The following is a 23710-nucleotide window of genomic DNA, read 5'->3' on the forward strand; positions in this document are numbered from 1 at the left end:
GAACAACAAGCGCCGCCGGCCGGAGGGCGGGGGCGGGGCCGAGCGCGGCGGGGCGGGGCCGTGCGTCATCGCGCACCGCGCGCGCCGCCAATCGGGGCGCGGGGGCGGGGCCTGCGCCCCGGCAGGGCCCGGAAGCGCCTCGAGCGCCCCCGCGCGGCCAGGCGAGGCAGGACAGCGGTGTCACTGCAAGGTTTGCATGCGCAATCGGCGTGGGTCCTAGCACGGGTGACGTCCTGGCTCCATCCCTTACGTCACGCACCACAATTGTTTACGTCACGCATTACAACTGCAGGTCCCTAGCTGCTTTCTTACGCTATTTTATTGTTGGCAAGAGACACATAATATTTACAACACTTTATGCAATTATGTCTATGCCTTAAGTTATGCGTTTGGGGGCAGGAGGGGGTCGGCAGGGATGCTGGGGGAGGGCGAGATCCCGGGCAGGCAGGGGCTTTCGTCCCCGCTCTCCATCCCCTCTGCGAGTACCTGATCTGTGGTCCCATTTCGTAGGGCGGAAAGCTGAGGCCGCCCGGCCCGCGCGGGTTGCCCGGTTTCTGGCGCCCCCTGGCGGCCGCACTGGCTATGACCGTCAGCGCGAGGTCCTGTAGCTTCGGGGACCAAACGCGAAAAATCAGGCCGCATGGTGAAACACTGGCCCCGGGGTGTGAGTCTGGCACCGTCCGGCGGTTACGGGGGGGGGGGGTCTCCTCTCCGCTGGCTCGCCCCCAAGCCCAGAGCTGGGCCATCAAAGCCAGGAGCCAGGAGCCCCGTCCGGTCTCCCATGCAGGTGCAGGGGCCCCAGCACTTGGGCCACAGCAGCTGCCTCGCTGGGTGGGGAGCGGGGGCTCAGACCCAGGCCCGGCACCGGCCCCCCCCTGTGCCATTTCTCCCACGGGAACTGCGGGGCGGCGTCCAGCGGGGTCCCCCGGGGGCCACAGCACCCGCACGCAGGTGACCTGAGCAAGGATTGGGCCGGGGCAGCGATGCGGCGCCCGCCCTCTGGGCCCGCAGGGGTTAACCCGGCACGCCCACACCGAGAGCACCTTGCGACAGGGCCACAGCCCAGCCAGCCCGCGGCCCCTCCGCTCGGGCACACACCCTGCCCGCCTGCTGCTGCCGCCGGCCGGGCAGGGAGAGGCCGGGGCAGCTGGGGGGACGGTGACGGCCGCCTACGCCCAGGCCAGCCGGCACCCGGGCCCAGGCTCCCACCAAGTGCCCTGAGGCCACCGGGCCTCCGACACAGGTGAGCCCCCTCCCCCGCCCGCCAGGCCCAGGCCAGCGGGCACCGTCTGGACGTGGAGGGGGTGGCGGGGGGGGCTCCCCCAGCCCCAGGGGCCCGGGACCCCCCCAGATGCCGCCCCCAGCCCCAGGAAGTAGGAAGTGCGGGCGCCTGACGCGGTTTCCGAGGGGTTAGGTGAGTGGCGGCCACGGCCACGGCCACTGGCCAGCTGCCCGGGACACGCGGAAGGGGGCGGATTATCGGCCAGAGGGGCCCAGGCCGGTCCGCGAGGAGGGGGCAGGGCCCAGGGAGCCCTGCAGCCTCGGCTGGCCGGGACAGGTGCACAGGTGTGGCAGGTGCACAGGTGGGCGCTCACCCGTGCCTGAGCTCCAGGCCCAGGCCGGAGACCTAGGACTCAGGGCACAGGGCTGGGCGAAGTGTCCGGTTGCAGCGGCCCCGGGGGGGAGGCTGCAGGCCATGCCGAGCCCCAGGGAGTGGGGGGAGGGGCTGCAGGCCAGGGCGGAGCCCGGAGTAGGGGGAGGGGGCTGCAGCCCCCGCTGGGGGTCTGAGCAGAGTCCCCAGGAGCCAGCCTGGTGGTCTCCCCTCCCCGCCGTCCAGGGCTTGGTCTCCAGTTCTGGGAAGTGGGTCGCGGGGCTGGGGGGGGCGGCGACTCACCCGGGCGGCACAGCGCAGAGGGGGCGGTGCCAAGCCCCCGGCCCCGGGCTCCCGGCTTCCCTGTGGCCCGAGCTGCACCAGGAAAATCCGAGGACGGGGTCGTCCCCAGCCCAGGGCCGGGCGCCAGGGGAGAGGTGTTTGCTCAGGGTGGAGCCCGACACTCTTTGGAACCCACGCGGGTGGGTGGGAGGCGGGGCTGGGGGAGCAGCCGCCCAGGGAGTGCACAGGCGCACATTGAGTGCTTACTGTATACAGTTGTGCCCCTGGGACCTGGGCCTTGCTGGAGAGAGGCAGAGCCAGCACCCGCGGTGAGTGGGCCTGGGCGGGCACTTGTTGGACCTCCACGGAGCCGAGCAGTGGGCCTCGGCTGACATGAAGAGGGCCTGGGGTAGGGCCGAGCCTGGCGTGCGGACCGAGCCCGGGCAAGGAGGGGGCGGGCAGGCCTTGGCGGTGGTGGTGGTCCTGGGGCGGGGGCTTTGGGAGGGAGGTGGGAGCCCTGGGGGTGAGGCCCCAGCAGGTGCTCGGCAGCGCCCTCTGGTGGCTGCTTCTGGGCGCACAGGCTGGCGGCTGTGGGCAGAGCAGGTGGAGGCCAGGGGACAGGTGGGGAGGGGGCCCGGAAGGGGGCTTCGATGTGGGCCCAGGGGCCGCCGCCGCCATGGGCATTCAGGGCGGAACGGCCCCCCGGCCCCCGAGAACGCAGTGAGGACGCTCAGCGCAGCTGACCTGGGGGGCCGGCCCAGGGCCAGGGCCTGGGGCCTCCGAGGGCGGCCACGCCCACCCCCTCGCTGGGGTCCAGCGCCTGGCGCCCGCTCCCCGCTCCTGCACCTGCGAGGCGGTGGCCATGGCCCAGGTGCGTGGGCCCCCGCACCCACGTGAGCGACCCGGAGGGGGCTCGGGGCTGCCGGCTTCGCCTGGCCCAGCGCTGGCCGCTGTGGCCACGTGGGAGTGACCAGGACGAAGATCTCCGTCTGCCTCCTCCAGGCAGAAGTGTGGGAAGCCCAGAGGAACTGTGGGTGCCGGGACCCCTTCTCTCAAATATTTCATTCACTCATTTATCTGAGAGAGAGGGGAGCCTCCCATCCACCCGGTCATTCCCCAGATGCCCGCAGCGGCCGGGGCTGGGCCAGGCTGGGGCCAGGAGCTCCATCCGGGTCCCCCGTGGGTGCGGGGCCTCCAGGCGCTCCAGCAAGGAGTGGGACATGGGGGGCCGCCAGGAGGCCTCGGGGACCCCACAGAGCCGCGGGCCTGGGCACCCGCCTCGCCCACATCGGAATGGGCCCCCCAGGTGCCAGACGGGAAACTGAGGCTGCAATCGGCCCCTCCCTGCCCAGCTTCTAGAAGGTTCCACAGCCCCTCTGTCACGGCGCCCCCATCAGGCCCCGCTCCGCCCCTGTGGCTGTCTCCCCTCCCTCCGCGAGTGCGGCTTCAGGGATCCCCACTTGCACACCCCGAGGGGCGCCCCTCCTCCGCCTGGGCTCGCTCAGGCCCGCCCCCTGCAGCCCCCTCCCCCGGCCTCCCCCCCCACACACGGAGGGCGCTCAGTGGACACCTTGCCCAGGAGCCTGCAGTCTCCTCTCGGGTTTCCTGTCCGACCTGTTGGGGTGGCTATGACGTCAGCCCGCGCCCGGCCGGGAGCCTCCCGCAGGGAGGAGACCCCCAACCCTGCCTGACCCCTACCCGCCCGGGGCCCACAACCCCGCCCAACGCCTGCCCTCTCTGGGCCTCAGTTTCCCCATCGGCGCCCTGGGACCCGCCCTCCTTGTCCGCCTCCGCCTGCTCAGCCGCGCCAGCACTGCCCCCTGCTGGTGGTCCTGGGTACTGCAGTCAGTCCGCAGTCGCTGCCTGGGCCTGGAGCCCGGGGGAGGGGGTGGAGCATTTTTTAAAATATCATTCATTCATTCACAGTAGAGGCAGAGAGAGAGATCCTCCATCCACTGATTCGCTCCCCAGAGGCCAGCTGCCGGCTGGGGCTGGGGTCCCCCGCGGGGGAGGCAGGGGCCCAGGGCTGGAGCGCCCACCTGCTGCCTCCCAGGGTGCACCTCGGCAGCCACTGGGCTCGGGGGCGGAGCCAGGCAGCAGGGAAGGGGAGAGAGGGGTCTTCCCCCGCGGCTCACTCCCCACATGGCCCCAGTGGCCAAGGCTGGGCCAGGCGGAAGCCAGGAGCTCCATCTGGGGCTCCCACGCAGGTGCAGGGCCCCAGCACCTTGGGCCGTCACAGCTGCTCCCCTGGGCGCACTCGCAGGGGGCCCGGAGCCGGTGTCGGGGCCCCCGGTGGCCCCTAAGTTCGTGTCTGAATTCCGTTCCCTCCCACTGTCTGCCTTCTTGGTTTGCGCACTCTTAACCAACCTTCAAAGCCCCAGCTACAAAGCCCCTCTCCTCCAGGAAGCCCTAGGATTTCTCCTCTGCCGCCCGCCCTGCTGTTTAGGCCCAGGTTTGCCCTTTGAACCCTGACCTGGGCTGGGGCTCAGGGAACCTCCCAGGCCAGCCCCGCCCCACCCTCCCCACCCCCCCCCAGGTGGAGGCGCCCTGTGGTCCTGGCCAGGGTGAGGCTGGGCTGGCCGAGGCTCCCTCCCACCCCGCGGTGCTTGGAGCCCAGGAGGCAGGCACCGCCCCGGGGCGACGCCGTCCCAAGGGACAGGGTCTGTGGCCCAGTCGCGCGTCCCTGGGGTGTCGCCAGGAGCCTCAGAGGCGCCCCCCACCCGCGCAGGTCGCAGGCTCCGGTCCAAAGGCGGCCGGCTCCCGGGCCAGGTCTTCCTTGCGGCCCGGGCCAGCGGGTCTCCCGTGGCCTTGGGCACAGCTCAGCCTATGGAAAGCCCGGACAGGACATTCCACCCGGGCCGGACCCTGGGGGCGGGGCCAGTCCGGCTTCCCGGAGGCGTGGCGCCAGGGGCGGGGCCTGGAGGAGGAAGAGGAGCAGGTGCAGCCGGGAGCCGCCACCGGCGACCGGGCGGGAGGAAGGCCAGAGCGCGGGAGGCCCCCACCCACCACGACCCCAGCCTCCCCTACCCCGGGGTGGGGGCCGACTGGCTGTTTCCAGGCCCCCCTGGGGCAGGGGCCGCTGGAGACCCGGGGTGGACCATGGCGGTGAGATTCCAGGCGAGTACCCGCGAGGGCGGAGGGGGAGGGGATCGGGCTGGGGCGGGGTCAGACCCCAGCCCCCAGGCACCCCCGCAGAAGGGACTGGGGACCAGCGGGGTGGGGGGCCCCCTCCCTCCACTCGGCCCCGCGCCGGCAGAGCTGGGTCCTGCCTGATCCTGGCTTTGCCTCTCCCTTCCCGTGCCCATCTGTGAAATGGGCCCACGGCCCTCTAAGGGGGCCCCGGGCAAAATGCTTAGTGGGTAAGAGGCGCTCACTGCCCCCCCCCCAGCCAGCAGCGACTTCAGTGCGGGCTGTCCCAGTGGTCCTGAATGCACTTATTAGGTGCCTACTGTGTACGCACGCAGCCCTGAGCCCGCGGGACTGGGCCAGGCCGGGTGCCGTTTCACACGGAGCCCAGAGGCTGGAGGGTGGGGGGTGGGCCAGTGCGGTGGTCTCTGGGGGACTCCCCCGGGCAGGGTGGGGCCTGAGCCGGCTCCCTTGGGCCCTGCTCGCCACGCCACCTCCAACTCCACCAGGTGCAGCTCCCAGAATCCCCTCCCCACCTGGAGAACGCGGCCCCGCCCCCTCCTGCCATTGTTCCCGGAGGGGGGGCGGGAAGGGAGCCGCCTGCCCCGGGGCAGGTGTTTGTGTCCCGCAGGTGGCCGGGGGCAGGGACGGAGGCGCAGCCCCGCCCCCAGGAGCTCACCTGGCCGGGGCAGGGTGGGGGCCAGGGCGGGGAGTCCCCGGAGGGAGGCACCTGCTGTGCCGCGTCCCAGGGGCTGTGGGGGGCGGGTGACAGCCAGGCCCCGGGAATGGGGCCAGGCCGCGGGGGGCGCAGGCGCTGGGCACAGGCTGGAGAGGGGGTCTGGGATCTGGGACCGGGTAGGACCGAGGCGTCGGCTCCTGCCCAGGGCCCTGGGGTCTCCGCGGGGACTCGCCCGGCCACCTGCGCCCAGCGCCCTCGGGGCTCTGCTTCCTGGAACCCTGGGCTGGAGGGGCGGGGCCGCGCTGGGCTGGAGGGGCGGGGCCGCGCTGGGCTGGAGGGGCGGGGCCTCGCTGGACTGGAAGGGGGCGGGGCCGCGCTGGGCTGGAGGGGCGGGGCCGCGCTAGGCTGGAGGGGCGGGGCCGCGCTGGGCTGGAGGGGCGGGGCCGCGCTGGGCTGGAAGGGGGCGGGGCCGCGCTGGGCTGGAGGGGCGGGGCCGCGCTGGCCGCCACTGCGGTAATTCGAGCAGCGGTGCCCACTTTACAGAAGGGAAGACGGAGGGGGAGGCTCCGTGGCGCCCCCCACCCCTCGGTGGCCCCTGCTGCCCAGCTCGCACCTGGCCCGAGGGGCGGGGGGGAGGGAGGTTAGGGCGTGGCCACGCGACCTGGCCTGTACTGGATGGCCTCCTCTGTCCTTGGACAGGAGAGCCCGGCCCTGCCGCCCAGCCCCCCACCCCGGCCGTCAGCTCTGACGTCTGCCGAGTCCGCCCCCACGCGGTGCCTCGGTTTCCCCATTTGTAACGGGAAATGGAGCTGGGCCTCCACTGAGTCGATCGAATGAGATCGTAGGGAGGGCGCCCCCCGCATATGTCCGCCCACGCGTCCACGTCCACCCCCACTCACCCCTTATCCTGTCCACCCAACCACCGTCAACCCACAGCCCACGCACCCATACACCCCCCTCCCACCCACCTGTCAACCCGCCCATCTGTCCATTCACCCCCCCACCCGCTGGGTCACCCCCCAGATGGCTGCAGCTGTCACCCTGGGCTGTGCCGGCCTGGAGCCAGCTCCCCAAGGAGGAAGAGGTTCCCTGCCCGAGGCCCTGGGGCCAGACCCAGGGTGCGCGCGGGGGAACAGCAGCGGCCCAGGTCGGCCGTGGGTGCAGGGCTGACTCGCGGCTCCCTGGCGCCCTCTGGTGGCTGGTCTGGCCGTGGTACAGGGCTGACTCGCGGCTCCCTGGCGCCCTCTGGTGGCTGGTCTGGCCGTGGTACAGGGCTGACTCGCGGCTCCCTGGCGCCCTCTGGTGGCTAGTCTGGCCGTGGTGCAGGGCTGACTCGTGGCTCTCAGGCGCCCTCTGGTGGCTGCGGCGGTGCTACTCCAGGTTGGGGCTGGGGGCGGCGCACGGGGGACCCGGGCCTTGACGGACCTTCAGCCCCACTTCCTCCTGCGGTCCCCGAGGGAGCAGAACCCGGCGTCTCTGTCTCCACTCTGCAGCTGGAAGAACCGAGACTCCCGAGCTAGCCCAGCCGGTGCCCCAGACCCAATCAGTGCGGCCTGACCCCTGGGTGCGAGCTCCGTGGGCATCTGGGGACAGTGTCACAGTGCGAGCACAGGGCACAGCCGCGCAAAGGCCCCAGGCTCGGACCCTGCCCCCGTGGGAGGCACCAAGGACTTGTCCCAGGCAGCGGCTCCCCCTGGGCGCTGTGGGGGCAGCGGCCTGGCCTCCCCCAGTGCACACCAGGAAACCCCAGTGTGGCAACCACGCTGGCGGGGGACAGGGCGGGGCTCAGGTCCACCTTCACTCTCGCCCCCGGCCAGGTGGCAGGCATGGAGGAGATGACCATCTGGGAGCAGCACACGGCCACCATCTACAAGGTGAGGCCTCCCCTCGCCGCCCTGGGGGGGCTGGTCCCTGGGGGCAGTGGGGAGCTCTTCTGGCCTCTCCCCTCCCCCCAGGACCCCCGCCGGGGCTTCGGCATCGCCGTGTCCGGGGGCCGGGACCGGCCCAGTGGCTCCGTTGTGGTGTCCGATGTGGTGCCCGGAGGCCCGGCCGAGGGCCGGCTCCAGTGAGTGCAGAGGGCTGGGTGTGGGGGCGTGGGGAGGAGGGGCCCGCGCGGGCGGAGGCAGGGCGGTCTGCACTCGGGGGCGTGGCCACACCAGGGGCGTGGCCTTGGACACAGGACCAGCCGGGCACCTGTGTCCACCCTGCACTGCGCTTCCCCTGGCCAGCGCAGCCCCCAGGCCCCTCTCCGACGGTGAAGCCCGGGAAACTTCTTGGCGGGAAGCAGGGGGCGCCCTGGGAGGCGGGGGGCTCCTGGGACTGATGTCGATAAAACGGCTCTGGGCCCCGAGCGGCTGTGGGGTGGCATCGCTCAGCCCAGCCAAGGCCCGGGAACCAGGCTGAGACAGACAGGCAGGTCTGCTACCCACTGGTCACTCCCCGAATGGCCACAACAGGGCTGGGCCAGGCCGAAACCAGCAGCCGGGAGCTCCATCCGGGTCTCCCACGCGGGTGCAGGGGCCCAGCACTTGGGCCATCGTCCACTGCTCTCCCAGGCCACAGCAGAGAGCTGGATGGGAAGAGGAGCAGCTGGGACTCGAACCAGCGCCCACATGGGATGCCGGCGCTGCAGGCAAAGGCTTAACCTACTGTGCCACAGCGCCGGCCCCAGAATTATTATTATTTTTTAATTGTGAAAAATCTAGTAAGCTTCAACGCCTGTCACCACGGGGGTCCCTCGGGCAGAGCGTCCGCGTGTGGCCCTGGTGTTGCCCACCACCAGATCGGCGCCTCGGGCGCGCCATGCAGGCTGCCCGGGAGGCCTCCGCCCTCAGCCCCGGCCCTCCCTCAGGACGGGCGACCGCATCGTCATGGTGAACGGCGTCTCCATGGAGAGCGTCCCCTCCACCTTCGCCATCCAGATGCTGAAGACTTGCAACAAGCTGGCCAACGTGGTGAGCGGCCGTGGGCCGGCGGCGTCGGTGGGTCCGGGCCGGCGCCCCAGCAGTGCCAGCCTGGCTCGGAGACGCCCCGCCCCCAGCAGGTGGTTAGGAGACGCCCCGCCCCCAGCAGGTGCCAGCCTGGCTCGGAGACGCCCCGCCCCCAGCAGGTGGTTAGGAGACGCCCCGCCCCCAGCAGGTGGCTGAGACGCCCCGCCCCCAGCAGGTGGTTAGGAGACGCCCCGCCCCCAGCAGGTGGCTGAGACGCCCCGCCCCTAGCAGGTGTTTGGGAGATGCCCCGCCCCCAGCAGGTGGCTGAGACGCCCCGCCCCTAGCAGGTGTTTGGGAGATGCCCCGCCCCCAGCAGGTGGTTAGGAGACCCCCCCGCCCCTAGCAGGTGGCTGAGATGCCCCGCCCCCAGCAGGTGGTTAGGAGACGCCCCGCCCCCAGCAGGTGCCAACCTGAGATGCCCCGCCCCTAGCAGGTGGCTGAGACGCCCCGCCCCCAGCAGGTGTTTGGGAGACGCCCCGCCCCCAGCAGGTGGCTGAGATGCCCCGCCCCTAGCAGGTGTTTGGGAGATGCCCTGCCCCCAGCAGGTGGTTAGGAGACGCCCCGCCCCCAGCAGGTGGCTGAGACGCCCCGCCCCTAGCAGGTGTTTGGGAGATGCCCCGCCCCCAGCAGGTGGTTAGGAGACGCCCCGCCCCCAGCAGTTGCCAACCTGAGATGCCCCGCCCCTAGCAGGTGGCTGAGACGCCCCGCCCCTAGCAGGTGGTTAGGAGACACCCCGCCCCCAGCAGGTGCCAGCCTGGCTGAGACGCCCCGCCCCCGCTGACCGCCGCTGTCCCCCCACCCCGTAGACAGTGAAGCGGCCCCGGAGGGTCCAGCTGCCGGCCACAGGGGCCACCCCGTCTGGCCCGGGCGGCCTGGACTCGGACTCGGACGATGGGCGGCGGCGGCTGGAGGAGGCTGACCACGGCCGCGGGTACGAGGGCGACTCGTCCAGCGGCTCCGGCCGCTCGTGGGGCGAGCGCTCCCGCCGGGCCCGGGCAGGTCGCAGGAGCCCCGGAGGCGGCTCCGAGGCCAACGGGCTGGCCCTGGTGTCCGGCTTCAAGCGGCTCCCTCGGCAGGACGTGCGCATGCGGCCGGTGAAGTCGGTGCTGGTGCGGCGGCGGGACAGCGAGGGTGAGGGCGGGGCGGGGGCGGGGCGGTGAGGTTGAGGGCGGGGCGGGGGCGAGGGTGAGGGCGGGGTGAGGGTGGGGGCGGGGCGGTGGGGTGAGGGGGCGGGGCGGGGGCGGGGCAGGATGGTGAGGGCGGGGCGGGGGCGGGGCAGGATGGTGAGGGCGGGGCCGGTTCAGCGAGGGTGAGGGCGGGGCAGGGCCGAGGGCACCGAGGGAGGGGGCGCCCAGAGCTCCGCGCCTCCTGCAGCCCCGGGAGGGGTCCCCGCCCCCCCCCAGAGGCCTCCCTGCCCCTCCCCCGCGGCGCTGTCCCCTGGTAGATCCGAGGTCCCTGGGACGCAGGGTCTGCCGGTTTCATGGGGGCGCTGGCCCCGGCCCTGCCTCAGTTTCCCTCCCCGGCCGCAGAGTTCGGGGTGAAGCTGGGCAGCCAGATCTTCATCAAGCACATCGAGGACGCGGGCCTGGCCGCCCAGAGCAGGGGGCTCCAGGAGGGCGACCTGGTCCTGCAGGTGAGCGGGCCGGGCTGGCCGCGCCTGGGCGGGTGGGCGGCCCCGGGCTGGACACTGCACTCGCCAAAGCCAGGCCCCACTCACCAGCCTCAGTGCCGCTGGCTTCCCAGCCCATGGCCAAATGTCTGTTTCAAGCATCCCCGCCATGGTGTTGGCGGTTTCTAGTAGCCTTGAGCCTTGGTGCACCAGAGCCACATGACCGGCCACCTACAGCTCTGGCTGGGACCCGCCGGGGAGGCCACGGCCTCCCTAGACCTGGCCCCAGGGGTGTTTGATTCCCAAGCGCTTCCGGTTGGAGACTCGGGGTCTCCTCGGGCCGTGCTGCCGGTGACCGCTGAAGAACCATCCGTCTGGTGTCTTGTGGCAGATACCAGAAACAGACCACAGTGGGGGTACTGGAAACAGACCACAGTGGGGGTACTGGAAACAGACCACAGTGGGGGTACTGGAAACAGACCACAGTGGGGGTACTGGAAACTGAGTCTCCGGGATTACGGGAAACGGAGACCCCCGAGAGGATGCTGGGAAGGGAGGAAGGGCCCCTGCTGTGTGTGCCAGGGCGTTCCAGTGTTCCTAGACCCGGGGTAGTGTCTCTAGCCCCCCCCACCTGCCTGTTTCCAGGCTCCCCGCTTCTCAGGACACCCCCCCTCCCGCGCAGATCAACGGCGTGTCCCTCCAGAACCTGTCGCTGAGCGACACGCGGCGTCTCGTGGAGAAGTCGGACGGGAAGCTGACACTGCTGGTGCTGCGCGACCACAGGCGGTTCCTGGTCAACATCCCGCCGGCCGTCAGCGACAGCGACAGCGACAGCCACAGCTCCCTGCTGGAGGGTGAGGGTCCGCCTGGGCGAGCCGTGGGCGGGCGGGTGGGTCCGCCTGGGCGAGCCGCCGTGGGCGGGTGGGTGGGTCTGCTAGTGGACTGGACCCCTCCCCGCCCCCAGACATCTCGGACCTGGCCTCGGAGTTGTCGCAGGCGCCACCGTCGCATATCCCTCCACCTCCCCGGCACCGGCGGCAGAGCCCAGAGGCCAGCCCGGCCGGCTCCCCGGGGTACGTAGGCCCCAGGCCCAGCGGGAGGGGCCAGGGCCCCCAGTGCCACACTCACACCACTGTGTGGGTAACGGTGACGGCCGTTCCCAGGACCCAACTCCACCCTGGTCAGCTGGGAGAGAGGGAGAGAGAGAGGGAGGGAGGGAGGGAGGGAGGAAGGGAGGGAGAGAGGGAGGGAGAGGGAGGGAGAGGAAGAGAGGGAGAGAGGGAGAGGGAGAGAGACAGAGAAAGAGGGAGGGAGAGAGAGAGAGGTCATCCACCCGCTGGGTCTCTCCCCGCAGTGGCCAGGGCTGGGCACACACACACTCAGCCGAGGCGGCCCCGTCCGGGTCGGGGGGCCTGGGTTGGAGCCCTGCTCCCCGCGGGCGGCAGCGGTGACCCAAGCCCAGATGGAGCTCCCGGCTCCCCAGCTCTGGCCATGCCCAGCCCTGGCTGCTGTGGGCACTGGGGAGCGAACCAGCGGGGTGGGGGGAGATCTGTGTGTGAGAGACAAGGACACATTTCCTAATTCACCCCGCCTGCCCCCTAGGGAGCGGGGAAGCCCGCGGAACTCCGGGACCGCCTCGGAGCCCGGTGAGCGCCTGACCTGGTGACCGCTCGGCCAGCGGGCTTCCTGGGCGGGTCCGGGCAGGGGTGGGCGGGGCCAGGCGGGGGCCGGGTGGGGTCCGGGCAGGGGTGGGCGGGGCCAGGCGGGGACCGGGTGGGGTCCGGGCAGGGGCCTTGCAGGGCCGGGTGGGGTGGGCAGCAACGGGCAGGGAGCCCGAAGCCCGGAAGCAGCCCGGCTGTCCCCTCGCAGACTCGCCCCGCGGCAGCAGCTACGACGTCTACAGGGCACCCAGCGAGCCGAGCGTGGACGACCGCGGGTGCGTTCCCGACCCGGGCACTGCCACCGGCCTGGGGCGCCCCCATCGCGCCCCGCCCCGCCCCCCGTGCCTGTGTGGCCAGTGGGGCGTCACCGAGGGGAGGGGCCTGCAGCCTGACTCCTCCCCGGCTGTGGCCTGACCCCACCTCCAGTCTGACCACGCCCTACCTTGTCTAACCACACCCACCTCCGGCCAGACCCCCGCCTCCAGTCTGACCACGCCCCCTCCCACCTGACTCCTCCTCCACTTTGACCATGCCCCGCCTCCGCCTGACCCCCGCCTCCACTGGCCACGCCCCGCCTCTGGCCTGAGCCGTCCCGCCAACACCCGGTCTCACGCACCCTGCCGCCCCGCAGGTACAGCCCGGACTCCCGGGTCGTCCGCTTCCCCAAGGGTGCGAGCATCGGGCTGAAGCTGGCCGGGGGCAATGACGTGGGCATCTTCGTGTCCGGGGTGCAGGCGGGCAGCCCGGCCGATGGCCAGGGCATCCAGGAGGGCGACCAGATCCTGCAGGTGGCCGGGCGTGGTGGGGCGGGGCGGGGCGTGTCCTCCCTGTGGGTCCAGCTCCCAACTCCAGGCCCTGATGGGTGCCGAATTTCTAAGTTTTTATTTACTTTTTATTATTGCATTTAGTTAGTTACACCCGAGGTGAGTGCTCCCAGCCGCGGGGTCACTGCCCAGTGCCGGTGACAGCCAGGGCTGGGCCAGGCCGAGACCAGGAGCCCGGAGCGCTATCCGGGTCTCCCGAGTGCGTGGCAGGGACCCCGGGCCGGGCCACCACCCGCTGCCCCCCCGGAGCTGCGCTGGGCGGGAGCCGGGACTCGCCCCGGGCACCCAGACGGGCAGCGCGCGTGTCCCCTGCGTGGGTCGCCGCCTTGGCATCCAGGCACCTACGGGCCCGGAGCGTGCGCCAGGCTGCGGCGACGTTCCCGCGGCTCACCCAGCTCCACGCACGTCCCGGCCTGCGTGGGCTCACCCGCTCCGCGCACGTCCCGGGCCCGCGTGGGCTCACCCAGCTCCACTCACGTCCCCGGCCCGCGTGGGCTCACCCACTCCACGCACGTCCCCAGCCGCGTGGGCTCACCCAGCTCCGCGCACATCCCCGGCCCGCGTAGGCTCACCCGCTCCGCGCACGTCCCCAGCCGCGTGGGCTCACCCAGCTCCACTCACGTCCCCGGCCGCGTGGGCTCACCCGGCCCCCCGCAGGTGAACGAGGTGCCCTTCCGGAACCTGACGCGAGAGGAGGCCGTGCAGTTCCTCCTGGCGCTGCCCCCGGGCGAGGAGATGGAGCTGATCACGCAGCGGAAGCAGGACAGTGAGTGCGGGGGCGCGCAGGGGTGTGGCCGTGGCCTTGTGTGCCCGGGGAGGGCTGGGGCCGGTGGCCGCGGGTCCCTGGCGGCTCACGGCAAGGCTCCCCGCCCCCAGTCTTCCGGAAAATGGTGCAGTCACGCGTGGGCGACTCCTTCTACATCCGCACGCACTTCGAGCTGGAGCCCAGCCCCCCGTCCGGCCTGGGCTTCACGCGCGGCGACGTCTTCCATGTGGTGGACACGCTGTACCCGAGCCCAGGGCACACGCGCGGCGGCTGCTGGCTGGCGGCGCGCATGGGGCGGGACCTGCGCGAGCAGGAGCGAGGCATCATCCCCAACCAGAGCAGGTGCCCCTCCCCCCCCCCCCCCCCCCCCCCCGCCTCCGGGCTCGCGGCTCTGACCCCCTCCCCTCGCCCCTCACCCGGGACCCTCGCCCATCTCTGGGTCCTTCCCTGGGTCCCCCTGCCCGGGAGGGGAGGAGTCCCCGGGTCGCAGGGACAGGCCAGGCCCCAGTGGGGGGTTCCCCTGCGGCCGCCCTGCCCCCCACCGAAGGCCGCCCCTGCTCCCCAGGGCCGAGCAGCTGGCCAGTCTGGAGGCGGCACAGCGCGCCGTGGGCGCCGGGCCCGGCTCGGCCGCAGCCTCCAACGCCCGGGCCGAGTTCTGGCGGCTGCGGGGCCTGCGCCGAGGAGCCAAGAGGACCACCCAGAGGAGCCGCGAGGACCTGTCCGCGCTGACCAGACAGGGCCAGTACCCGCCCTACGAGCGCGTGGTGCTGCGCGAAGGTGGGGCCCGCGCCGCCCCGCCCGCTGCCTTCGCTGCCTTTTCTTTTGTGGGGGGGGGGGGGCGTCTTCCACCCGCTGGTCCCTCTCCAAATGCCCACAACAGCCGGAGCCAGGAGCGCCATCCGGGTCTCCCGCGTGGGTGCAGGGGCCCAGGGACGTGAGCCTTCCGCTTTCCCAGGCCGGATCGGAAGTGGAGCAGCCGGGACTCGAACCCATGCTCCTCTGTGGGATGCCGGTTTAACCCGCTGCGCCCCGGAGATGGCCCCCTCACCCACTTTAAAACAAAACCCAGGGACCCCAAATCCAGCACCTGGGGTGCTGGGGCCACCTGGGGGGGGCGAGCTCTGGGCGGGGCCTCGGGCAGGTGGGGGCAACCAGGTGCAGGTTTTCAGACTCAGACGTGCTTCCCACGTGCCACGGGCAAGACCACGGGCGGGCGTGGGAGCTGAGTGTGGGTGGGGCCTCCTGCCCCCAGAGCTGCTGCACCTGCTCCCTGGGCGCCCTGGTGCCCGCGGGGCCCCGCCCTGGGCTCTCAGCACCTGCTCCACAGGCAGGACACCGGCCGTGCACACGGTGGTTCCAGTAAAACTTTATTGAGAGAAACAAGCCAGGGGCCGGGTGTGGCCCGCGGGTCATCACGGACCCAGACTAAATGAGGCAGACACAGAGGCGGCTCTTCACATCCGTGGCTGCTCCCGGGGCTCCTGCCATCTTCATCCTGGGCGCCCCCCCCCCCACCTTCCAGCCAGGGAGAGGGGGGCGCGGTTGGAGACAGCAGCTCCGGCTCTGCTGGCGTCCCATTGGCTGGTCAGAGTCACGTGGCTGTGCCCCGCCGCAAGGGCTGCTGGGAGTTGTAGTCTTGCTGGGCAGCTGTGGCCCGGGGACACCCTGTGGCCGCGCGGGAAGCCGCAAGCCCGTGCTGGGGTCCTGACCCGAGTCCTCCTCTGCCCCCAGCCAGCTTCAAGCGCCCGGTGGTGATTCTGGGCCCCGTGGCGGACATCGCCATGCACAAGCTGGCGGCGGAGATGCCCGAGCAGTTTGAAATCGCCGGTAAGGAGCCGGGTCCCAGAGCCCCCTCTCCCGCTCTGCCCCGGCGCCTGGCGCTGCCCATGGTGCCTTCGGGGACGCTCGGAGGGACAGTGGCAAACGTGAGGCCCGAAGCCGCCACTGCCCACTCCGCCGCTCGGGCCAGACCTGCTCAGTGGATCTTGGCACAGTTGGAGTGAGCCTCAGAATCCTGCTTAACACAGGGCGTCTGGCAACCGCTGGCAAACCCCCCACCCCGATGCTTCCACATCTGGGCTACAGACGGGGCAGGGGCCAGGGCTGGCGAAATCAGGTGTGGGCATCCGAGGTGTTGCACACAGCCACGCCCGGGAGCCCGGCAGTCCGACCCATGGGGTCCACCCTGTGCTGGAATATTCCTCACCCAGGAGCAGAGGCCAGGCTCTGCACCTGCTACGGCACCGGGGGCTGCACCCTGCTCTCCTGGATCCCAGGGGTGCGGGGGCTGGGGCGGCGGGAGGCCCCGGGGTGTGGGGGCGCAGGAGCCATGTGCTGGCACACGGTCAGGGCTGCCGCCGTCCGGCGTTTTACTCCAGAACGAGGCAGAGGTTCTGAGCCCGAGACGCTGTCCAGGAGGGCTTCCTGGAGGAAGTGCTGGGCTGGGCTGTGGGCAGGGGCAGGGCCACGTGACCCCGAGGGACCGCCCTCCCGCAGCCGCCGCTCCCTCCTCCCCTCGCAGATAGCGTGCTGAGGACCGACAGCCCCTCCAAGGTCATCAAGCTGGACACCGTACGGGTCATCGCCGAGAGGGTGAGCAGGGCCCTGCGCCCCAGTGCCGGCTCCGCGGAGCTGGGGGCGTGGGGTCCACGCTGACCCCAGCCCCCCCCGTGCCCCCTGAGTGCCGTCTCCGCGGAGCTGGGGGCGTGGGGTCCACGCTGACCCCAGCCCCCCCGACCCCCTGCGCCCCCCGAGTGCCGTCTCCGCGGAGCTGGGGTCGTGGGGTCCACGCTGACCCCGGGCTCCCTCCCCCGCCCCCCGAGTGCCGTCTCCGCGGAGCTGGGGGCGTGGGGTCCACGCTGACCCCAGCCCCCCCCCCGCCCCAGGACAAGCACGCGCTGCTGGACGTGACGCCCTCGGCCATCGAGCGGCTCAACTACGTGCAGTACTACCCCATCGTGGTCTTCTGCGCCCCCGAGAGCCGGGCGTCCCTCAAGGCCCTGCGGGAGTGGCTGGCGCCCGGCTCGCGCCGCAGCAGCCGCCGCCTCTACGCGCAGGCGCAGAAGCTGAGGAAGCAGGACAGCCACCTGTTCACCGGTAGGCGGGGCGTGGGGGGCGGCCGGCGGGGCCCCGGGACCCTGGGGCGCACTGACGCCCCCTGCCCGCAGCCACCGTCCGCCTGCACGGCGCGGGCGAGAGCTGGTACCAGGAGCTGAAGGCCGCCATCCGAGAGCAGCAGGCGCGGCCCATCTGGACGGCCGAGGACCAGGTGCGCGCTGTGGGCCGGGCCCGTGGGCGGGGCCCGGCCGGTCGCCTCCCCCCCCCCGGGGGGCCCGGGAGACGCCCTCAGGTCAAGGGTCACAGGTTAAGCCTCCCCGTGCGTTCAGGGTGGATTTGAGGTTGAGTCGGGGGTCCCTGGGAAGGGTTGCGCCCGCGTTCCCGGGGCTGGGGGCTCGGCCCGGGCTCCCGCAGCATCTGCGCCCGCCCCGCAGCTGGACGGCTCGGAGGAGAACCTGGACCTCCCCCACCGCGGCCTGGCCGACAGCTCCGCCGACCTCAGCTGCGACAGCCGGGTCAACAGCGACTACGAGGAGACGGACGGCGAGGGCTACACGGACGGCGAGGGCGTGGACGGCGACGAGGGGCCCCCTGCTCCGGCCCTGGCCCGGTCCTCGGAGCCCGTGCAGGAGGATGAAGCGCAGAGCCCGAGGCATCATGGGAGAATCCCGGCTCCGTGGGAGGCGCAGGTGGGCAGGGCCCTGGGCTGGCATGGGTGCCCGGGCGCCCCCCGTGCTGCCCTGGCTCCCCTCTCACGCCCCGGGTGGAGACCTGGGCGGGTTCAGCTGGGTGTGGTCCGGGCTGTCGCGGGGATCTGGGAGCGAATCGGCCGAGGGCAGGGGTCGGGCAGCCCGTGGGTTGCAGCGTGAGCCCCCCTCTCGCTCTCCTCCAAGGTGGACAGCCCCCGCCCCCAGGCCCAGTGGCGACAGGACAGCATGAGGTAGGCGCCCCGCCCTCCTGACCGGGGCCCTGTCCCTGGGCTCCAACTCTGGGGCTGAGGAAGTTTCTAGAACCACACTGGGCCTTGATGGCGCGCAGGGGGGAGGGGTGCTGGGAGGACGCGGGGGCTTTGATGGACGCGCAGGAGTTCGCTAGCAAGCCGATGCCGCGAACGCCGGCCGCGGCCCTGGGCCTCCCCGCTCAGCCTCCCCACCGCCCCCGGTCCCCAGGACCTACGAACGGGAGGCCCTGAGGAGGAAGTTCACGCGCGCCAGGGACGCGGAATCCTCGGACGAGGAGGCCTACAGCTGGGGACCGGCCACGGACCTGTGACCCCGCCCCCGCCCCGCGCCCCCCAGGACCGCGCATAAACAGCATTTCCGGGAGGCCCGACGCGAGCCTCTGGCTTTTAATATTTTATATCAGAAAATAATGTGGGGGCGGGAAGGTTCCCGGGCCCCGCGGAGGGCGGGGCTAAGGCACAGCGAGGGCCGAGGGCGGGGGCGTCACAGGAACACGGGCTGCTCCTGGCCGGTGAGCAGGCGGTAGGTGGCCGCCGGCATCGTCTTGATGTGCACCTGCGTGGGCGGGGGGCTCAGGCGGGGGCTCGGGCTCGCACCTGCCCCATCGCGCCTGGGCCCGGGGTCCCCGCCCGCTCCCGCCCGTCCTGGCTGCTGGGGGCTCCCGGGGCCCCCGCCTGCCCCGCACACCTCGTCCCGGGCCTCCGTGAGCAGCTCGATGACCCGCGCGTGGGGCGTGGCCACCACGCTCTGCCCGTTGATCTCGATGATGCGGTGGCCCACGCGCACGCCCCCGCGCTCAGCGATGCCCCCGCGCAGCAGGCTGCAGATCTGGAGCAGGGGAGGCGCTCAGGGGGCCGCGCGGGGCGCCCGCTCCCGCCCCCACACCCACCCCGCGCGGGGCCGGCCGGGCCGTACCACGCCGTCTTCCACGCAGAAGCCCAGCTGCTCGCGGCCGTGCGGCCGGCGGACGATGGCAGTGGTGACGGGCGGGCAGTGCACGATGCTCAGCGTCACCGACGTCTGCGACCGCGCCTCCTGCGGGCGGGCGGGTGGGCTGGGGCCTCGTGCGCGGAGCCGCCAGCCCCGCCCTCCGCCTGGCAGCCCCGCCCCCCCAGCCCGGCCCGGGGCCAGCGGGCACTCACGCGGACGGCGGCCTGGCACGCGGCCAGCGGCAGCCCCACGAGGCTGCTGCCGTTGAGGGCGGTGAGGCGGTCGCCGATGTTCAGGGCCCCGCAGCGCTCGGCCGGGCCGCCGTGCCGCAGGTTGGCGATCACGGCCGTGGGCAGCAGCGAGCCCCAGCCCGACTCCACCAGCGCCAGGCCCAGGCCCTCGCCCGGGCGCTTCTCGATGCGCACCTGTGGGGAGGCACGCGGGGCTGGGGGCGGCTGCGGGCTGGGAGGGGGCGCGCTCCCGCGCAGGGCCAGTGTGGGACATGCTCACCTCCCGGCAGTTGTCGCTGTTGGAGAAGTGGTCCAGGTCTCCGTTATGCAGGTGGCCGGGGCTGGTGGCCCCCGTGCTCGGCCGGGTGCCCACCTGGCTGGGGTCGATCCCGTGTTCCCGCAGGAACTGGCCGTAGGCCACGGCGAAGGCCTGGCCGATGGCCTGCGCGATGAGCTGGGCCTGCGGGCAGAGCAGGTGTCCCTGGGGGCGTCCACCCCCATCCCATCTGGTCCTCAGAGCCCTGCGGAGCCCTGGGCCGGGCCCTTGCTGGGCCGGCTGATGGGTCCAGCAGAGGTGAGCGGGCATCTGGGTCAGCAGGCTCCTACGCACCCTTCCAAGCCCAGACTCCAGCGCCCCCTTCCCCACCCCCACTCTGGCCCACCGGGCAGGGGGCAGGGTGAAGGCACAGCTGGCTTCTAGAAGCTTCCCCCGCCCCAGCGGCGGCCGCTTACGTCCTCCGAAGTGGAACACGTGGCACACCATCTTGTAGACAGGGCGCTCCCGGTCCCGCGGCCCAGCGCTCCGGGCCAGGCGCCGCCGTGCCATGAGCACCAGCAGGTGGCCTATGTCAGCGATGTAGGAGATGGTTTGCAGGGCGTGGTCCATCAGGGCCTCCTGGGGCGGAGACGGGGCCGGGTGGGGGAGGGCAGTCAGCCCGAGCCGCCCACGCCGCCCCGGGCAGGTCCCCACCGCCGGGGGTACCTGCGATTCGGCCGTCAGGACCTTGATCCTCTTGGTGGACACGAAGAGGTCCACCTCGGTCATGGGCTGCGTCTCCCCGTCGGGGGCCTGCGGGACGTGGGCGGGAGCGGTGGGGGCCCTGAGACTCCGCCCACCCAGGGCGCTCCCGGGCGCCCCCGCGTCCCCCTCACCTTGACGCGGTCCACGGCCTCCTGGGCCTGGGCCATGCGCGTGCTGGGGGGCGGGTTCCGCTCGGACAGCAGCTGCGTGGAGCCCAGGTATTTGGCCCCGAACAGGACGCCGTCCAGCAGGTCCTCGTGGTCGCAGGGCCCGGGCACTGCGGGCAGCAGCGAGCCGCGGGTCAGGTCCGCCCGGGCCCTGCGGGCACAGATCCCACCCTGTGCACCTGCTCCTCCAGGACTCTGGCCGCCCCGCGGGTCCCCCGAGGGACTGGGCCGCCCCGCTCCTGCTCCTAAAACCCACGAAGTCAGCCCAGAGCCCCCAGGGCCAGCCGGCTCCGCACGGGGTCTAGAATTCTCTGCTCAGCTCAGCAGGCCCACGGGCCGCTCCTGTCACTGGCGGACAACTGCCCGGTCAGAGCTGCAGGGGTCCAGCCGCCCCGCCCGGTCCTGGGTCACCAGCGGGTCCAGAGACCAGCAGAGCCCCAGGATACGCCAGGCTCGCTGACCACGCCCCCACCACATCTCCAGAGAGGCTCCGCCTCGCTGACCACGCCCTATCCTAGCAGTCTGCCACGCTGACCACGCCTCCTTGTCCTATCAATCAGAGCCTCTACCATGCTGACCACGCCCCCCGCGGCGGCCCCAGTCCAGCTCAGGACCACATAGAGCTTTGCCTCCAGGCTTCTAGAACTCCCAGGCCAGCTAGGACCAGACAGCTCCGCCAGCCGTGCCGGAATGTTCCAGGAAATTCTAACCAGCCACTGCAGAATGTCCCAGGAAGTTCTAGGCAGTGGCAACTGCGCTTTGGTGCAAAACCCTAGCTCTGGGCACCCGTGGGAAAACTGGAACCACGGCCCCTGGAGGGTTCTGGCGCGACACCTTGGCCACAAGCCCGAGCTGAGACTGCAGCCGAACCCCGGTGGACCTGGGCGGACCTGGGTGTGAAACCGAGTGGACGCGGACAGCTCCGTGCCAAGGAGACCCTTCCCCAGTCCACGCGGGGCAGGCGCCTGCAGTGCTAGGGCGCCGCCTGGGGGTGTGCGGTGCCTGGGCCGATGCCCGCAGTGCTAGGGCGCCGCCTGGGGGTGGCGCTGTGGTGCCTGGGCTGATGCCCGCAGTGCTAGGGCGCCGCCTGGGGGTGGCGCTGTGCTGGGCTGATGCCCGCAGTGCTAGGGCGCCGCCTGGGGGTGGCGCTGTGGTGCCTGGGCTGATGCCCACAGTGCTAGGGCGCCGCCTGGGGGTGGCGCTGTGCTGGGCTGATGCCCGCAGTGCTAGGGCGCCGCCTGGGGGTGGCGCTGTGGTGCCTGGGCTGATGCCCGCAGTGCTAGGGCGCCGCCTGGGGGTGGTGCTGCGGTGCCTGGGCTGATGCCCGCAGTGCTAGGGTGCCGCCTGGGGGTGGCGCTGTGCTGGGCTGATGCCCGCAGTACTAGGGCGCCGCCTGGGGTGGCGCTGTGCTGGGCTGATGCCCGCAGTACTAGGGCGCCGCCTGGGGGTGGCGCTGTGCTGGGCCGATGCCCACAGTGCTAGGGCGCCGCCTGGGGGTGGCGCTGCGCTGGGCTGATGCCCGCATCAGAGCGCAGTGGGTTCCAGCGCCCGCCTCTCAGCATCTCCCGCTAACACAGGCCTGGGGGCGGCAGCGCCGGGGCCCTGCACCCACGAGGGAGCCCCGGGTGAAGCTCCTGGCTCCTGGCTTCGGCCTGGTCCAGCCTGGACATTGCAGCCACTGGGGGAGTGACCCAGCGGGTGGAAGACCCCTCTCTCTGCCTTTCAAATAAATATTTAAAAAAACATGGAAAACTAGAATGTTTAAAACTGTCTGTTGTATTTTTTTTGGGCCGAGACTGGGCCAGGCCAGAGCCAGGAGCCAGGAGCTCCGTCCGGGGCTCCCACGCGGTGCAGGGCCCCAGCACCTGGGCCCTCACCGCCACTGCCCAGGCCACAGCCAGGGGCTGGGCGGGAAGTGGAGCAGCCGGGACCTGAACCGGCGCTCGGACAGCTCCAGGCCGCATCACAGCGCCGCCCCCCACGTCCTAGTCACCTACAGCACTATTCTACAACGTTCTGCCCGAGTCAGAGAGTTCCCACTGTTCTCAATGCCCCCAGCGGTCTGGAGGAGGGCGCTGAGCCGGCCGGCTCTGTCCGAGGCCCCGGGAACTTGCTGGGACAGGGGCAGCCACCCATGATTCTAGAACCTTCCTGGAGCCCGGGGAAACAGCTGTGTTGCCTTTGTGGGCCAGGGGGCTCTGCTGCAGCGACAGCCAGGTTGCTAAGCAACAGGGACACACGTCGCTGACGTCATCGACACGGGGAGGACCCGCCCCACGGAAGTCCACGCAGTCCCGGCGACCCCACCTCTGGGGACCCCTCTTGCGGGCGCGGCCCCGGGCCCCCAACGCTGTTCTGATATTTTTCCCACAGCGACAAATGCAACATCCAGGGCAGGGGTTTGGCCAGGAGGTGAAGCTGCCGCCTGGGACGCCCTCGGCCCACATGGCACGGCCCGGGTTCGAGTCCCGGCTCCAGTCCGGTCCAGCTCCCCGCAGGTGCACAGCCTTGGAGGCCCGGATGGAGCTGCAGACTCCCGGGGGGCGAACCTGCCCCTCCACGGCATCTTCTCTTAAAAAGGCCCCCAGGGTGCAGCTGCTGCAGCCCCGCCCCTACTGACTCCAGCACACCCCGCACGGCCCCCTCCCCGCATCTGGAATCCGGGGCTCCTCTCCCAGGACCCCTCAGGACCCGGACTCACCCTCGGGGAGGGCGGGGCACGACGCCAAGCTCTCCGGGCTCTGGAAGACAGGAAGCTGCGTGCCCGGCTCGGGTCCCGGCGGCGGAGGCCCGCAGGACGGGGCGAGCGGCTCCTCGGGCCGCACCAGGGGCGCCGTCTCCAGCCAGGGCTCCGGGGAGCTGCCCGAGCTCCGGCTGCCGCCCTGCTCCGCGGCCTCCGTCCACTCCGGCGGGGCGGGCTCCCCGGCCGGGTCCGCGGGGCGCTGCAGCAGGTGCAGGGGGGGCTCCGCGGGGCCGCGCAGGGGGCTCAGCAGGTCGTCCCGGCCCGCCTCCACCGACCGGAGCCCGTGCGCGTCAGCCGTCCCCGGCGCCGCCTGGCCGTGGCCCGTGGCGACGAGCAGGGGGCAGGGGGCTTCGCCGGCGGGCAGTCCCCCCAGATCACCCGGCAGGGCCTCGAGTCGCCGCGCCAGGTCCAGCACGGCTGACCCGGCCGGTCCCGTGCGCCCGGGGCTGCTGGGGCCTCCCCGCACGGGGTCCCACGGGGCGTCGGGAGTCTCCGAGGGCTCCTCCAAGGCCATGGCTGGGGGCCCTGCGGGGGGCTGCGGGGCTGCCAGGAACTCCATAGCGGGACCCCGGGCTCAGGCCGGCACCTGCATCAGGCTGCAAGGTCAAGACGGACACACAGGCGTCATCGGGGTCTTCCTGGACCCCACGGAGCGGGACTGAGCCCTGGGCCGAGGGCTAGGGACCCCACTTCCAGCCCCCCAGCCCCCACGACCCCCAGCCCCGACGACCCCAAACCAAACTCACACAGCAGCCCGAGACTTCGGACTCAGAACCCCCAGACCTCATAGCAGGCACCCGGGACACCACGGGGCAGAACCCAGGCTCCGAGCAGCCCCCGCCACCCCACGATCCACGCAGACACCTGTCCGCAAGCCGACCCCTGACCCCAGGCGCCCAGCCCGCAGGGACACTCACTGCCCAAAGCGAAGCCGACTCCGCCGCACGCGGCCCCCGGGAGCCCGCGCCCCCGGCCCGCGCTGGCTTACGCCGGGTGTCCCCAGCCGCCGCCGCCGCCGCCGCCGCCGCCGCCGCCGCTCGTCCACTCCCGGCCGGGCGCCGGCTCATCGGGC

At 72.2% G+C, this 23710-nt stretch overlaps 2 protein-coding genes across 3 annotated transcripts; one reads left to right on the forward strand and one right to left on the reverse strand.

The window, feature by feature from the left end:
- Positions 1–1086: 1086 nt before the first annotated feature.
- TJP3 (tight junction protein 3) lies at positions 1087–17909 on the forward strand. 2 transcript variants are annotated; one of them, XM_062185079.1, is made up of 22 exons: positions 1550–1583; positions 2150–2202; positions 7496–7552; positions 7634–7743; positions 8530–8632; positions 9475–9799; positions 10198–10301; positions 10960–11131; positions 11242–11350; positions 11880–11923; positions 12147–12213; positions 12570–12726; positions 13420–13528; positions 13639–13870; positions 14094–14305; positions 15260–15355; positions 16050–16120; positions 16414–16624; positions 16696–16796; positions 17020–17274; positions 17479–17525; positions 17755–17909. In XM_062185079.1, the coding sequence occupies exons 3-22, from the start codon at positions 7505–7507 to the stop codon at positions 17855–17857; spliced, it is 2676 nt and encodes an 891-aa protein (XP_062041063.1). In that variant the 5' UTR covers positions 1550–1583; positions 2150–2202; positions 7496–7504; the 3' UTR covers positions 17858–17909. The 2 variants fall into 2 exon arrangements, with proteins under 2 accessions (XP_062041062.1, XP_062041063.1); XM_062185078.1 differs by lacking the exons at positions 1550–1583; positions 2150–2202 and adding an exon at positions 1087–1243.
- APBA3 (amyloid beta precursor protein binding family A member 3) lies at positions 17908–23648 on the reverse strand. Its single transcript, XM_062185084.1, has 9 exons — positions 23556–23648; positions 22597–23234; positions 19860–20005; positions 19690–19776; positions 18988–19602; positions 18690–18902; positions 18463–18582; positions 18235–18375; positions 17908–18102 (listed from the first exon to the last, which is right to left on the reverse strand). Exons 2-9 carry the CDS (start codon positions 23195–23197, stop codon positions 18031–18033), a joined length of 1995 nt encoding a protein of 664 aa, XP_062041068.1. The 5' UTR covers positions 23198–23234; positions 23556–23648; the 3' UTR covers positions 17908–18030.
- Positions 23649–23710: the final 62 nt, after the last annotated feature.

This window comes from Lepus europaeus, unplaced genomic scaffold (assembly GCF_033115175.1).
Source record: "Lepus europaeus isolate LE1 unplaced genomic scaffold, mLepTim1.pri SCAFFOLD_264, whole genome shotgun sequence".
In the NCBI taxonomy this organism is placed as follows: Eukaryota; Metazoa; Chordata; class Mammalia; order Lagomorpha; family Leporidae; genus Lepus; species Lepus europaeus.

What these genes read in the sequence shown, in the direction of transcription:
- TJP3 (XM_062185078.1), top strand. Translation starts at nt 7,505, where the DNA reads ATGGAGGAGATGACCATCTGGGAGCAGCACACGGCCACCATCTACAAG. An exon ending in GCGGCGGCGGGACAGCGAGG is followed by an intron (nt 9,800 to 10,197) that starts GTGAGGGCGGGG and finishes CCCCGGCCGCAG; the next exon opens with AGTTCGGGGTGAAGCTGGGC. An exon ending in GGACAGCCACCTGTTCACCG is followed by an intron (nt 16,625 to 16,695) that starts GTAGGCGGGGCG and finishes CCCTGCCCGCAG; the next exon opens with CCACCGTCCGCCTGCACGGC.
- APBA3 (XM_062185084.1), bottom strand. Translation starts at nt 23,197, where the DNA reads ATGGAGTTCCTGGCAGCCCCGCAGCCCCCCGCAGGGCCCCCAGCCATG. An exon ending in AGGCCGTGGACCGCGTCAAG is followed by an intron (nt 19,777 to 19,859) that starts GTGAGGGGGACG and finishes CACGTCCCGCAG; the next exon opens with GCCCCCGACGGGGAGACGCA. An exon ending in ACAGCGACAACTGCCGGGAG is followed by an intron (nt 18,903 to 18,987) that starts GTGAGCATGTCC and finishes GCCTCCCCACAG; the next exon opens with GTGCGCATCGAGAAGCGCCC.